The sequence below is a fragment of the Puma concolor genome, chromosome C1, assembly GCF_028749965.1.
Source record: "Puma concolor isolate L17-30 chromosome C1, mPumCon1.1.hap2, whole genome shotgun sequence".
Classification (NCBI taxonomy): domain Eukaryota; kingdom Metazoa; phylum Chordata; class Mammalia; order Carnivora; family Felidae; genus Puma; species Puma concolor.
The window spans coordinates 33,607,595-33,620,873 of NC_141674.1; the positions used below are offsets into that span (position 1 = coordinate 33,607,595).

A 13,279-nucleotide genomic window follows, 5' to 3' on the forward strand; every position below is an offset into this window, starting at 1 on the left:
CTCCATCCCTGCCTAGTTGGGGGGATACTAGGCAGGTTTCCTTTCTCTGGCCACTCTTCCCACCTGCAGGAGGGGAGCGCTAGCCGATTGTTGCCTGCCTGCCTTATAGAGCACTGTGAGCAGCAAGTGAGGTAAGCACCACAAAGCCCTATGTAATCCCAGAGTGTTATGTAAATGGAGCATCATCACACCAAGCATTGTTTTGATTATTAGAAATGTCCGTGTGGGTGCGAGGTTGGTCAAAATGACTTATAAAGACCCCATGATTCTGCAGCCCTGAGATTCCAAGGCCAAAGCCAAGGGTTTTTGACCTTTTCGGGGCCAGAATAATTGGCTGGTGGGAGCAGATGGTGAATTGATGTGAACGACTGACACCCAACAGGCAGGGTGAGCATGTGGGATGTGGGGTGTGCAGTGTGCAGCAGAGCAAGCTGGTGTTGATAATCCAAGGAAGGCACAGCACTCACCTTCTGGGGGGCATTGATGACTCCAGTGTTGTAGCCGAACTGCAGGGAGCCGAGCACTGCCCCTCCCACGGCCAGCATGAGGCGGCCGGTCAGCTTCTGCAGAGAAAAAAAACCATACTGTGACAGGCATGTCTGGGCCCAGGTTACTACAGGGCAGGACATGGGCTTGTTCCCTCGTTCAGATATCTGGCCTGACTCCTGGCACCACACCAGCCCTTCTCCCAGGAAACTCGGCCACTTCCTGATCTCAGATGCCTGAACCAGCTCCGCTGACTTCTAGACACTGGGCCGGCCAGACTCATTCCTGGGGAGAGAGGGGAATTAGGGTCTTCTTTCTTTGCAGCCAGGTCTTGGCACTCCGGAGTCTCATTCCTCTGGTGGAGCCATGCCCTGGGTCCAGGTGGCTCTAGACTGTTTGGGAAGCCCAGGAATCAACTCTCCTAAACCATGGGGGCCAAATTATGTGGGAGGAGCTGCATAGGTAGGGGGAAGCACCCTAGATTTGGACCAGAGAGTGCTGGCTTCTGATTCTAGCCCCCCCTGCTACTTGTTCTGTGAATTCCAGCAGGCTGTCGCCCATCCTCACTCCTCCCTGGACCCTCGTTTGTTTCTGTGCAAGACGGGAACAGTCATGCCAGTCAGCATTGGAGGTGGGGTCTTGCCCTTTCCTCTCCTCTCCTCCCTCCATTGACGGGGCAGGAAACTGAATCCTGAGAGGCAGAGTAAGTCCCAAATTACTCAGGAGACTGCAAAGAGCCAGACTGGAGCTCAGGGCTCCTGACTCCCTATCTCGTGCCTTTCATGGCAACCATCTGCAGACCATGAGCTTCCCAGGGTTATTTGGACATAGATGACAACAGCAAGGAATGTGCTTTGGAAAAGTACAGGACACCAGGCAAGTAAGAGTATTGGACCAAGGTCTGTCTTTTTCTTTCTTTCTTTCTTTCTTTCTTTCTTTCTTTCTCTTTCTTTCTTTCTTTTTCTTTCTTTTCTTTCTTTCATATTTATTTATTTAGAGAGAGACAGAGACAGTGTGTGAGAGAGGAGCGGGGGGGGGAGAGGGAGAGAGAGAGAGAGAGAGGGAGAGAGAGAGAGAGAGAGAGAGAGAGAGAGAGAGAGAGAGAGAATCCCAAGCAGGCTTCACACTCAGTGTGGATGGAGCCGGACACTGGGCTTGATCCCATGACCCTGAGGTCATGACCTGAGCCCAAATCAAGAGTCAAACATTTAACTGACTGAACCACCCAGGCGCCCGTGGCCAAGGTGTTTCAACGGGCAAAGGTCTGGGAGAGAAAAAGGGTGGTGGGTTTTTGTCCCATGGCAGCCTGGGGCATGAAGGCCACAGGCAGGGAAGAGGCCGGCAGGCAGGACAGCCCTAGGTGAGCAAGATGCCCTTGCTGGAGAAAGGGAGAGGACTCTTCTTTTCTGGCTTATAAAATGAAAAAGCCAAGGGACACCTGGGTGGCTCAGTTGGTTGAGCATCTGACTGTTGACTTTGGCTTAGGTCATGATCTCAGGGTCGTGTGGGATTGAGCCCCATGTCAGGCTCCATGCTGAGCATGGAGCCTGCTTGAGATTCATTCTCTCCCCCTCTCTCTGCCCCTTCCCTGTGCACATGTGTGCTCTCTATCAAAAAATAAAAATAAAATAAGATAAAATAAAATAAATAAAATAAAATAAAATAAAATAAAATAAAATAAAATAAAATAAAATAAAATAATAAAATAAAATAAAGAAGCCAAAATGTGACGTGAGGCAGGTCCTTAATTGGTTGTGAAAGAATGAACTGGGGGAGGGGCACCAAAGCAACTGGCATTCACTGTGGGCACCACACAGGGCTGGGGGCTGGGCGCTAGGGGGGAAGGTTGGGAAGCACTGAGCCACACATGTGGAGGGGAGAGCTGCTTGGCCATGGCCTTTGGCCTCAGTTTCCCCACAGAATCCCGAAGCAGCCCTGACTTCAAGATCCTCACAGAGAGCACTGGGCTTATGGTTAATCAGACAGGTTTCTAGTATGGTCTTTTCATTCCCTAGAAGCTTTCAGGCCAACGATCGCAAAAGCCAAGGTTCTCACATCAGATGCGGAGAAAGAGAAAGAGGCTTTGGCTAGCACGAGTGCACAGGCTGCGTCCATTCTTCATCAGATGAGTGCTGAGACCACATTCCCACTGGCCCACCTGGCCCCTTCCTGGCCCAACTCTGGACATCCCTCCTATGCTGGAGCTTTCCTCATGGCAGAGGCTGGGTGGAAGAGAGACTTTTCATTTTACCCCCTTTTGTGTGTTTTTGAATTTTGAACCATGTGAATGTGTCACCTACTCAGAAGAATTTTTTGTATAAGCCCCGTGGTTTCATATTACTTAGAACAAAGCATTTAGATAAAAATATAAGTGAAAAATAATAACGTGATGATAACGTGGATCTGTAAGAGCCATGCTGGTAGCACAGGAATGAATGACGCTGCAGCAGGGGCTCCGTGAGAGCTAAGTCCTCGTATTACAGACCCCGTTTTCAGTCTGGCTCTGATGTTCCAGGGGTGTCTGGGCCTCTGAAGTTGTTGCTCTTAGGGCCCTGTTGGGCAGCTGTGGCCTCTGGCAGTAGGGGCTACTGGGAGCCAAAGACAAACCCCTGGGATGGAATTGCATGGGCAGGTCAAGGTCAAACTCTACTTTAGAAAACCAGCCTACCCACGCCCTGGGTTATATCCACAGCCACCCAGGCAGGCTGCTGTACTAGGACGAATGCTCAGTGGCCCATGCTCCAGGCCCTGGATGAAAGAGGCCCCTGTCCTGACATCAAGGAAGAGGTACCCCAGCAAGTGCAGAGGCCAGAGTGGTCTGAGTTTCAACAGGGGGGTGGGGGAAGGCATTGTGGGAGCCCTGGAGGGAGAGACTTCTAATTTTGCCTGGGGACAATCGAAAGATAGGTTCCCAGGAGGTGACATTGGAGTTGGGCCGTGAAGGACACGCAGACAGTCTGCCAAGTGGGGAAGCAGTGGCAAGACTGCATTCCAGGTAGACAGAACAGTATGTGCAGGGGAAAGAAGAGGGGCCTGATTCCACCGGATTAAACAGGGAGCGCTCCGTGTAGCTGGGTGCAGCTGGGTGCAAGATACAGGGGGAGGAGCATCACCCGCTCCTGGGTAGGCTGCCCCCACCACATCCAGCTTGATCACGGCTGTACTGAGAATCAGGAGACCTGGGCTGAAAGTCCAAGAACTGCTTCCCTTCACTTGGGAGTTGGAATATGTGGAGGCCTCTGGGCCTCGGTTTCCTCACATAGGAAATGGGGATCGGAGTTCTTTCCCTCAGGAGTTGCTGTCAAGTTCTGTATCAGTGGCCATCATGGAGCCTGACAGGGTTCACCTGACAAGCATTTGCTTGCTGAATCAGGGAAGAATGGGAAGCCACCCTCAATTGGGCCACCAGGGCACCATCTGTCCCCACCAGCTCTGTGGCCGCAACTGAAATGCCGTCATGGAATCATTCATTCCATGTGATTCCACAGATATTTATTTATGTACCAAGCTGATGAACTGCTTGGTGAAAACTTAATAGAAGGGGAACAAAGCCCACAGCTGTGGCTTTCTTGTGAGGCCTTCTTTAGGAGTGGAGGAGCAACATATTTGGGATCTGTGACCCCCAGCAGCCCATCACCACCCTGGGGCTGAGGCTACCTTCTAGAACATCCCACACTCTTCCAGGGTTTTTGCCCTTATGTCCTCTGCAGTCTCTAGCTGTGGCTTCTAGCAGTTGGGAATACCCATTTGCTGTTCACCCACCAGTCTGGGAACTCCCTAAAAATGGGACCTGGGTCTTACCCAGCTCTGTAGCCAGAGTGCCCAGGGTCGGGCATGGCACAGAACATTTGTAAAACAGACCACTTTGGAATTTAGCTCTCAGGCAAAACAGGCTCTACGTGTATCCACTTTGCCAGAACAGTACTCATCCTAACAGATTTTAACCCGGCCATTATCGAACCTCTGATGAGTACTGGAACATCAGCTCTGAGAGGCAGAGAAACAGGCTAACAGTAACTCACAACTCCCGGGACCAGAGAGGAAAGATCTCTGAAATTAGGCAGAGTACAAATCCTGACTCTCCTAGGAGCGCCATAGACCTCTCAGGTCAGCAAATGCCCAGGCTCAGAGTCTAGCACAGAGGAGGTAGGTCCTTACCCCCTCACCCCGACCAGCCCTATCCCAGTGTGAGGGTCCCAGGGCCCACTGAGGGTTCTCCCCCTCCCAGGGTGTCAGCCTCAGGACCTCTCCTCCTACATGCCGGGATGCCAAATGGCACCGGCTGTGTCGCATCACTTGCTAAGCATTGTGGCCTTTTGACCCATGCCTGTGTGCCCTTCCTCAGCACAGTGCTCCAGCCTTGGGCTTGGCCCTTGGTCAATATTGGCAGAGGGAGGGCATGTGGCTACTGCCATTCAGAGGCAGGGCCTTCTCTGCAGGAGGAGGGTCACAGTGCTGGCACGATCCAGACATTGCTCTCATCCTGGCCTCCTCCCACAGCTTCCCCATGGTTTTCGGAGGTGCACTGAAGCCTAGGACATGGGGAGCTTGTAACGGCTTGGTCCCCAGTTCTAAGGAGGGCGGGAGGGGTTGGTGAGGGAGGGGATTATGGAATCTGTAACAGCTCCTTTTTTATTTATTTTGTGTATGGTTCTGTTTGTTTTTAATTCTGGGCATTAAAAAAGAAGCCCAAGAGGGGTGCCTGGGTGGCTTGGTCGGTTAAGTGTCCGACTTCGGCTCAGGTCATGATCTCACGGTCCGTGAGTTCGAGCCCCGCATCGGGCTCTGTGCTGACAGCTCGGAGCCTGGAACCTGTTTCAGATTCTGTGTCTCCCTCTCTCTCTGCCCCTCCCCTGTTCATGCTCTGTCTCTCTCTGTCTCAAAAATAAATAAACGTTAAAAAAAAAAAAATTAAAAAAAAAAAAAAAAAAGAAGCCCAAGAAATTGCAGAATTCCTGTAACACTCTTATGCGACAGATGGGGAGCCTAAGGTCAGAGGGCAAAGGCCCAGGATAGTCAGAAAACAAAAGCCAGGGCTGGGACTTGAGTTCTTTGGATTCCTTGACTGGCAGTTTACTCTCTGACCTCTTCCATCCTGCCAAGTCTTTTCACAAAGAAGAGTGATGGGTTACCCCCTCCAAAGCCTAACCTTCAGGTGACCTCAGGCATTTACTCCTCTTGCCATTTCCTTCAATGCACCCCACGGTGGCCCTGGGGACAGAAGGTACTCATCAATCTTTAAAGCAGAGGGGAGAGGAGGGAGCTGCTGCATTTATCAGTACCGGCAGCACCAGTGAGGCCCTAGGCGCCATGCCAGGGGCTCACGGGTACTGATTTAAATCACCGTGAACACACGCTGGGGGAGAGATTACTCTGACTTCACAGATGAGAAAACGGGAGGCTCTGAGAGGAAAAAGTGGATAATCAGAAGGTCCTCGGCTTCTGTGAAGCTTCCAGCAGGAGGTCTCTGATGCCAAATCCTATGCCCTTCCTGCTCATGTCCTCCCCCACACCTTGCTTCCCGGTACTCTCCCTGAAGGAAACAAGGTTTCTACCTGGTGCTTTCTATGTAGGTCAAATTCTATTCTACAAACTTTTGGGCCTTGGCCAGTCTGAGCCAGGACAGCCCAGGCCAGAGTTCAGAAACCTTTGGCCACTTGGGTAGATTTTGCTCTAAGCCAAGGTTGGCAAACTATGGTCTGTTGGCTAAATCTAGCTTGCCAGCTAAGAACGAAGTTTACATTTTTAAGTGGCTGGGAAAAAAAAGGCTAATATTTTGTGGTACATGAAAATGATACCAAATTCAAATTTCAGTGACCACTAAGAACATATTATTGGAACACAGTCACACTCATTGATTTATATATTGTTTATAGCTGCTTTTGCACTACAATGGCACACAGGGACCATATGGCCCACAGAGCAGAAAAAGTTCATCAATCTCTGCCTGAAGCCCTACGTCCTCTGAACGGCTATGTGCAAACCTAACACATGAACTGCACAGGATTTTCAAAGGCTTCCAGGTAAAACCGAATCATTCTATCTAAAAAACCAAAAAGGTGTTTGTCCTAAAATGGGATGTTAAAAGCAAACAAGCAGGGTTGTGTGCATGGGCCTTGGTCAGGCCCTGGACATCTGCAGAAACCGACACCCCTGACAGGTACCCATTCAGTAGTGAGACGGGCACCAATTCGACCTTGATGAAATTAATTTGGTAAAACCACGGGAATATGCAGAGGTCCCTGGCAGCAGACAAGTTCAAGTCCCAGCCCCCAGCCCCCCCCCCCGCCCCCCGCACTCGCATGACCTTGAAAAAGCCCCTTCCCTTCAGACCTCTTTTTCTCCACAAGAAAGGTTTCCTAATAATACACTACTAAGGGAAGATCATACCTGTATGCACGTTCCCAACACTATTCTAGTTGATGGGGATTCGGCAATAAACTACACCAAACCCCTGCCTGCACGGAACTTGATATTTTAGTTGGGGGCGGGCAGGCAGAAAATAAATACCTAAAATACATCAGGCGGTGAGTGGTATGAAGAAAGAAAGTGACGGGAGTGCTATGGCTTAATCACAGTGGGATATGCCTGTAATGGAATATTATGCAGCTGTTGATGAAGGGAGTGTCAGGGCAGACTGTTAAGGGAAAAAGCAAGGTGAAAAATAATGTGTAGGATATACATTTTGTGTAAGGAAGGAGAAGAAAATGAACTTGTACAATGGCACTTGGCTTGTAGGGGCAGAGCAAATACACCTGTAAATATTTACCTCTGAGGGGTGGTGGGTGAACAGGATGGGCTGCTCAGAACTATGTAGAGAGTGCAATTCAATCACATAAAAGTCACATTTATAGGCACATATATACACATGCCCAGAAAGAGGTCTGTGAGGGTAAACACCAAACCATTACAACTGGGAGACAACATTCACTCTTTTGCTTTTTATGACTGACTCCACCAGTTCTGTAATTTTTTAAAATCCTCAACCTGACCCAGAGAGGTGGGTATGACCCCCACTGCACTTGAGAAAACAAGCTCCAACAGGAGGTGTGTAGCTTGCTTGAGGTTAAATGATAGAGCTGTTTCTGATGGATGCCTTCCTCTGCCCCCAGCCCGACTCCCAAATGACAGTGGTGGGCCAGCCCTGGGCTAGGAAATTTGGGCAGATGTCCTGTCCAGCTGAGGCCTCAGTAGCCAAAGGTTCCATAAGCTGGGTGTGGCAAGAGGTCTCTCCCCTTTCAGGATGCTGACGCCCCCCCCAGGGAGGCGAAAGCCAGCAAGGTATTGGTGCCGAGGTCTTAGAGAGGGTGAACTCTGCCCTCATTCTGCCCTGAGTTCAAGGCCTGGGAGCCCTGCTCAGTTACTATAAAACCCCAACATTTATGCATTAGCTACTGCCTCCCTGGCTTGGTGGCCGGATGGCAGAGCCTTGGGCTCCACTCCACCCCTCCCACGGAGGGAGGTAACAATCAGAGGTTTGTTTTGGTGGCCAGGCTTGGGCCTGCCGGCCTGGTCACAGCCTCTGGGAGCCCACGAGGCCAACCAGGAGCCTTCTCAGTCTCCACCATCCCCGGGATGCCAGTTACCCAACTGAGTGGCTCTGTCACCTGCGTGCCCAGGAGTGAGGCGGGGGAAGGGTGAGGCTGCAGGTCCCAAGCCAATACTGCACACTTCTCCCTTTGTTCCAGGCCTCCCCAGCTCTGCCAGCCCTGGGGGAGGGGGAACTGAATGCCTGTACCCTTGGAGCCAGAGAAGAGCTCTAGGCCCTACACCTCGTGACCAGGAGGCACTGGGTAAAGCTGAGCTCCCAGAAGTCACAAGCTGATTACGGAGGATTTGGGACTGACCCAGCTCTGGGGCAAGTAGAGTTGGGTCCCCAAATGGCTCAGCATGGGACAAGGATCATCATGGATATGTTTATACTGTCCGTGCACCCAAAATGACCCAACAAAAGGTCTTCCCACCTCAACAGCCTCCCCCTTGAGGTAGGGCACTTGACCAGTTTCACCATACCTGCCACAGGGTAGCAGGCTCCATCTTCAGGGAAGGAAATCAAGGCTCTGAGGAAAGTCACTTCCCCAAGGTCGTGTTTTTGTGAGGACATGTTTTATTTCCATTCACAGAAGGGTTTCAGCTGTCAAGTTATGTCTAATCCAACTCTTATTTATTTATTTATTTGTTTGTTTAAAAAAAATTGGGGGGGAGTGCCTGCTGGCTAGTCGGTTTTACATAAATAAAAACATAAGCATTAAAAAAAAAGACTTTTTTTTTTCTAAGTTTATTTACTTAGCGCACGGTTAGAGAGAACAAGCTGGGGAGGGGTAGAGAGAGACGGGGACAGAGGATCCAAAGCAAGTTCCCTGCTGACAGCAGAGAGCTCGATGCAAACCATGAGATCATTACCTGAGTCAAAGTTGGATGATTAAATGACTGAGCCACCCAGGCACCCAAAAAACTCTTCTTAAAAAAATTTTTTTTAATGTTTTTAAATTTATTTTGAGAGAGAGAGCATGCATGAGCATGGGGGAGGGGCAGAGAGAGGGAGACAGAGAATCCCAAGCAGGCTCCCCACTGTCAGCACAGAGCCTGATGAGGGGCTCGAACTCACAAACCATGAGATCATGACCTGAGCCAAAATCAAGAGTCAGATGCTTAACTGACTGAGCCACCCAGGTGCCCCTATCTAATCCACCTTTGAAACTCCTACTGCACCCAGAAGGAGCTTGGCAAGTCCTGGAGTGTGGGAATTCTTGTTCATCTGGGATGAATGGAGGGTTGGCACAGAACACAAGGGTGTGGAAAAAGCATCTGTTTTTTTAATACTGTGGAACGTCACAAGTTTTTTGTGACACCCTTATCTTGGACAAGTTTTTCCTTCTCAGGCCTCATTTTCCCCATCTGTCAAATGGAGGGCTGGGTCATGCACCTGAAAGTCCCTTCCTGCTCCAATTTTCCTTTATCCTCTCATGTCTTCCTAGAAAGGCTGGCAGCATGTTTTGCAGTGGGAGGCTCAGTGTGTGACCTTGGGAAAGTCACTTTTCATTGGACGGTGGTGTCAACTGTGGCTCATATCTCCCTCACAGATGAGACAGACGAGACAACGCAGCCACATTAGCTGACCCATGTCTGGGCCCGGCACTCCTAGCCAGGTGCTACCTCTGCAACCTGGCTTCCCAACAAACCCTGCTGCAGAAGAATTGGTCAGTGGGATCTTTAATGATTTACCCAACCAACCAACACTCGTGGCCTGGGGATTCTGGGGCTCCCCAAAAGCTCACATTGTCAGAACGCCAGGCTTCTGGACAGAGGCCACCACCCAGGTACAGGTCACCTGGGACCAAGGTAAGTCTAATGCATCATAGGAGTCCAAAGAAGCAAGGAACATTTATGGAGCATTTATGGGGACAGACACATTTTTTTCTGAATTCTTACAGACACTCTAATAAAACATTACATCACTCTGCAGATGAGGGAACTGAGCTAAACTGGAATTCAAAACCACATCCACGGGACTTCTAAAGTCTAAGCTCTTCATACCACTGAGGAGCTGAGGAGCCCTGCAGATGTCTGATTTCTCCTTCATCTGGAAGGCAAGATAGCAGAGATCCCGCAGAGACCCAGGGCACCACAGAGAACTAGCCAGGAATTCTTCACAAAGGGCTGCATGAAATGTCCCAGGGGAGGGCTCACTTGCTGCCCAAGGGGGGGCATGAGTGAACCCTTGGCTGGGAGGGGAGGCATTCAACCTGTCCCCCCATTCAGTTAAATTCAGCCCCATGCGCAGAGGACACGACAGAACACAGGGAAGTCAGTTGAATCTATTCTCAGTGCCTAGGAGATGAAGGGGAACACAGCAGAAAGAACCTCAGGGGCGCCTGGCTGGCTCAGTCGGTGGAGCCTGAACTCTTGACCTTGGGGTTGTGAGTCTGAGCCCCACGGTGGGTGAAGAGGCTATTTAAAAATTTTTAAAAAATTAAAAAATTAAAAAACAAAAAAACACCAAAAACTTCAGAGTCAGACACGCCTGGTTTAAAAGACCTCGGGTAAGGGCCATAACCCTTCTACGCCTCAGTCTTAACATCCTGCACAAAAAAGGGCTGTGCTTGCTGACCAAATCAGCAGTCTCCAAAGAAAAAAAGTTTTATTCCAGAATGTACACAAATGACCTATACGGGGTTTAGGAGGGGGGAAAAAGTGTGGTTTTTTACCATAATTGTCACCTGTGTCTTTTTAAATTTCTATTTTATGTAGTCATATATTCTACTATTGTAACAGGGCTATATACACGAATTTTTAAATAAACCACCGAGAAGGAGGTGCTCCAAAATTATTTACTGATGGGCAGACAGTCAAGTTTGGAGCGTATTGCATGAAAAACACCTACCAGCTACAGCATTGAGAACCAGTTCATACAAGGCAGCCTTTGAGAGTTTAGGCAAACTCCCTTCAGCCCAAAATTCAAGAAAGGCTGTGGTGAAAGGGAGCAGTGGAGACTGAAAGCCCTTTCTGACCAGCCTGGGTTGAGATCCAGCCCCGCCATTTACTAACTGTGTGACTTCAGGAAAATTACCTCCCTTCTCTGAGCTCCAGACCTGTGAACCAGCAGGGCTATATGGAGGGTCAGTGACACCATGGTATTTTAGCCAAGAGCCTAGTAAACTGTAAGTGGCTATTGATTTTCTCCTGCACTTTTCTGTCTCTGCTCAGAATGTTCATTTATCCACTTCACAAATAAACACCCAGGTCCTGCTGAACAGGACAGTTCTTACTGTTGAGGAAGTAAAAAAAAAAAAAAAAAAGCCATTCTCTTTTACAGAAAACAAACTGAGGCCCAGAGGGGTTAAGTGGCCTATCAGAGCCCTGAGATAAAACAGCAAGTATCTGGACTTGAAGGTCTCAAGCCCTCACCACCAGCTAAAACTCAATTCTTGTTTTATTTTTATGTTGTTACATTCATATCCGAGCATAATGGCTCACCCATGAATGTGGGGTTCCCGACTCAGGGTCTCAACACAAGCCCAAGGGCCAGGGTGGGGTGACACAAGCTGTCTGGATTCAACAGGTATGAAGGAGATCGTCTGTACCCCTTGAGAGGACAGCCCAGCGTCAGTCAGGCGCCACTCTGCCCAGGCAAGACCCGCTGGGTCCCGCTCACACCTCCACAGCCCATAGGAAGGGCAGTGTAGAGTTCAGTCCTCTCCCCGCCTTTCAGACTTTAAAAAAAAAGGGGTGTGGGGGGGCGGGGGGGGACACCCTCGTGCCTCCCCCTGCCAAGAAGCTGGGAAAATTCAAGAGGGAGCTTTTCAAATTAAAAAGTCACTTGAAAATACTCTATACAAGGGGGAAGGGAGGGAAGAAACAATGCCCTGCACACAGGAGGAGATCAACAAATATTTGTTGAAAAGGAACCGTTCTGGGAAAGTCACAAGATCCCCTGCAGGACAAGCCTCTTTACAGACGAAAAAAGAGATCTTATCTAGGCTGTTGTTCGCCCCCCGAGAAAGAGACCACATCTCTTCAGAGTACGGAATGCCCGCCGGACCCCGGGCTCCTGGCGTGCGCTCCTCTCTCTCCGTGGCGGCTAAGGACCCCTTCCCGGGCCGGTCCCCAGGGGCTCGCACTCTCCCGGGTGCTCTCTCGACCCGGCCCTCGCCAGCCCCGCCCGAGCAGGGAAACGTGCCACCTTGGAGCTCCTTTCTCCGGTACTTGGCAAAGCTTTGGGGCCTGCACTACGCGGAAAGAAGGGCCTCGGAGGCCGGCTTTCCTTCTCCGCCCTGCAGCCGGGCATCCTGGAGTTGAAGCCCCGGCCTGAGAAAAGTGCCCTCCGCCTCGGAACCTCGGAGGACTGGCTCCGGGACCGCGCGAGGCCGTGTCTAGCGCCAAGCAGCAGGCCGCGCGGAGTGTGGCCCCCCGGGAAAGGGGAGCATCGGCTCGGGGCTTGCCGAGTGGGGGCGGGTCCCGCCGCCTCCGCGCGCCGGGGCCGGGGCCGGGCCGGGGGCTCGGCTCGCTCAGCCAATGGGCGCCGCGCTCGAGCCCCCTCCCCCGCCTCGGGAGGAGTCGGCGCGGGGCCTCCGCCGGGGAGATCGTGAGCGACGTGCCGCGCCAGGGCCCTGGGTGCCTTGGCCCCGCCGGGCCGCGTGGACGGCGCGGCGCCCCCGGAAGGAAGCCAGATACTCAATGCGGGCGCCAACTACGCACGCGGCGCCCTCGCGCCCGCCACATCCCGAACCCATCCGCACCCGCGTCCCCTGCCCCGGCAGAGCGCGGCGCTGCAGGCCAGCGCCGAGGAAGGCTCAGAGAGGCGCGCCGCCCTCCTCGGGCGCACAGCACGGAGGGGCGGCGGGGGAGGTTCGGGCAGGCGGAGGGTCGGAGGGGTCTGCGCCTTTGTTCCGGGAGGGGAGGGCCCGCGCCGCGAGCGCGCGACTCACCTTGCTGCTAGGCTCCATGGCCTCGCTGCGCCGGAGGCTCTGGCAGCGCTGGGTGCGCGGGCGGTGACGGGCGGACGGGCGGCGCTCTCCGGTTCAGGCTTCTGCTCCGGTTCCGAGACTCCGACTGTGATTCCGGTCGTTTGGCCTCCTGCTCCCTGGCGAGCTCGTTCCCAAGACCCTCGGCCCACGATCTCCGCGCTAGCCGGGGCTACCTCTAGCTTCTTGCCTCGAGCGCGCGGACGGTAGAGTTTATAGGACCCCAGCCATTGGCTGGCGCTGCCGGTGTGTGTGGGGTGTGTGGGCAGAGCCTGGGGGCGGGGCCTGGGGCACGTCCGGGGCGGGGCTCGCGGGGAGGGGGCCAAGGG

At 52.1% G+C, this 13,279-nt stretch overlaps 1 protein-coding gene across 1 annotated transcript in view; it reads right to left on the minus strand.

Annotated features, from left to right (window-relative positions):
* Window positions 1–13,202, minus strand: part of SLC2A1 (solute carrier family 2 member 1) — a 29,304-nt gene extending 16,102 nt beyond the window's left edge. Inside the window, exons 1-2 of the mRNA XM_086716686.1 lie at window positions 12,915–13,202; window positions 468–563 (exon numbers count right to left, since the gene is read on the minus strand). Coding sequence (XP_086572812.1) covers window positions 468–563; window positions 12,915–12,932 — 114 coding nt within the window. The 5' untranslated portion in view covers window positions 12,933–13,202. The remainder of the gene's footprint in view (window positions 1–467; window positions 564–12,914) is intronic.
* Window positions 13,203–13,279: the final 77 nt, after the last annotated feature.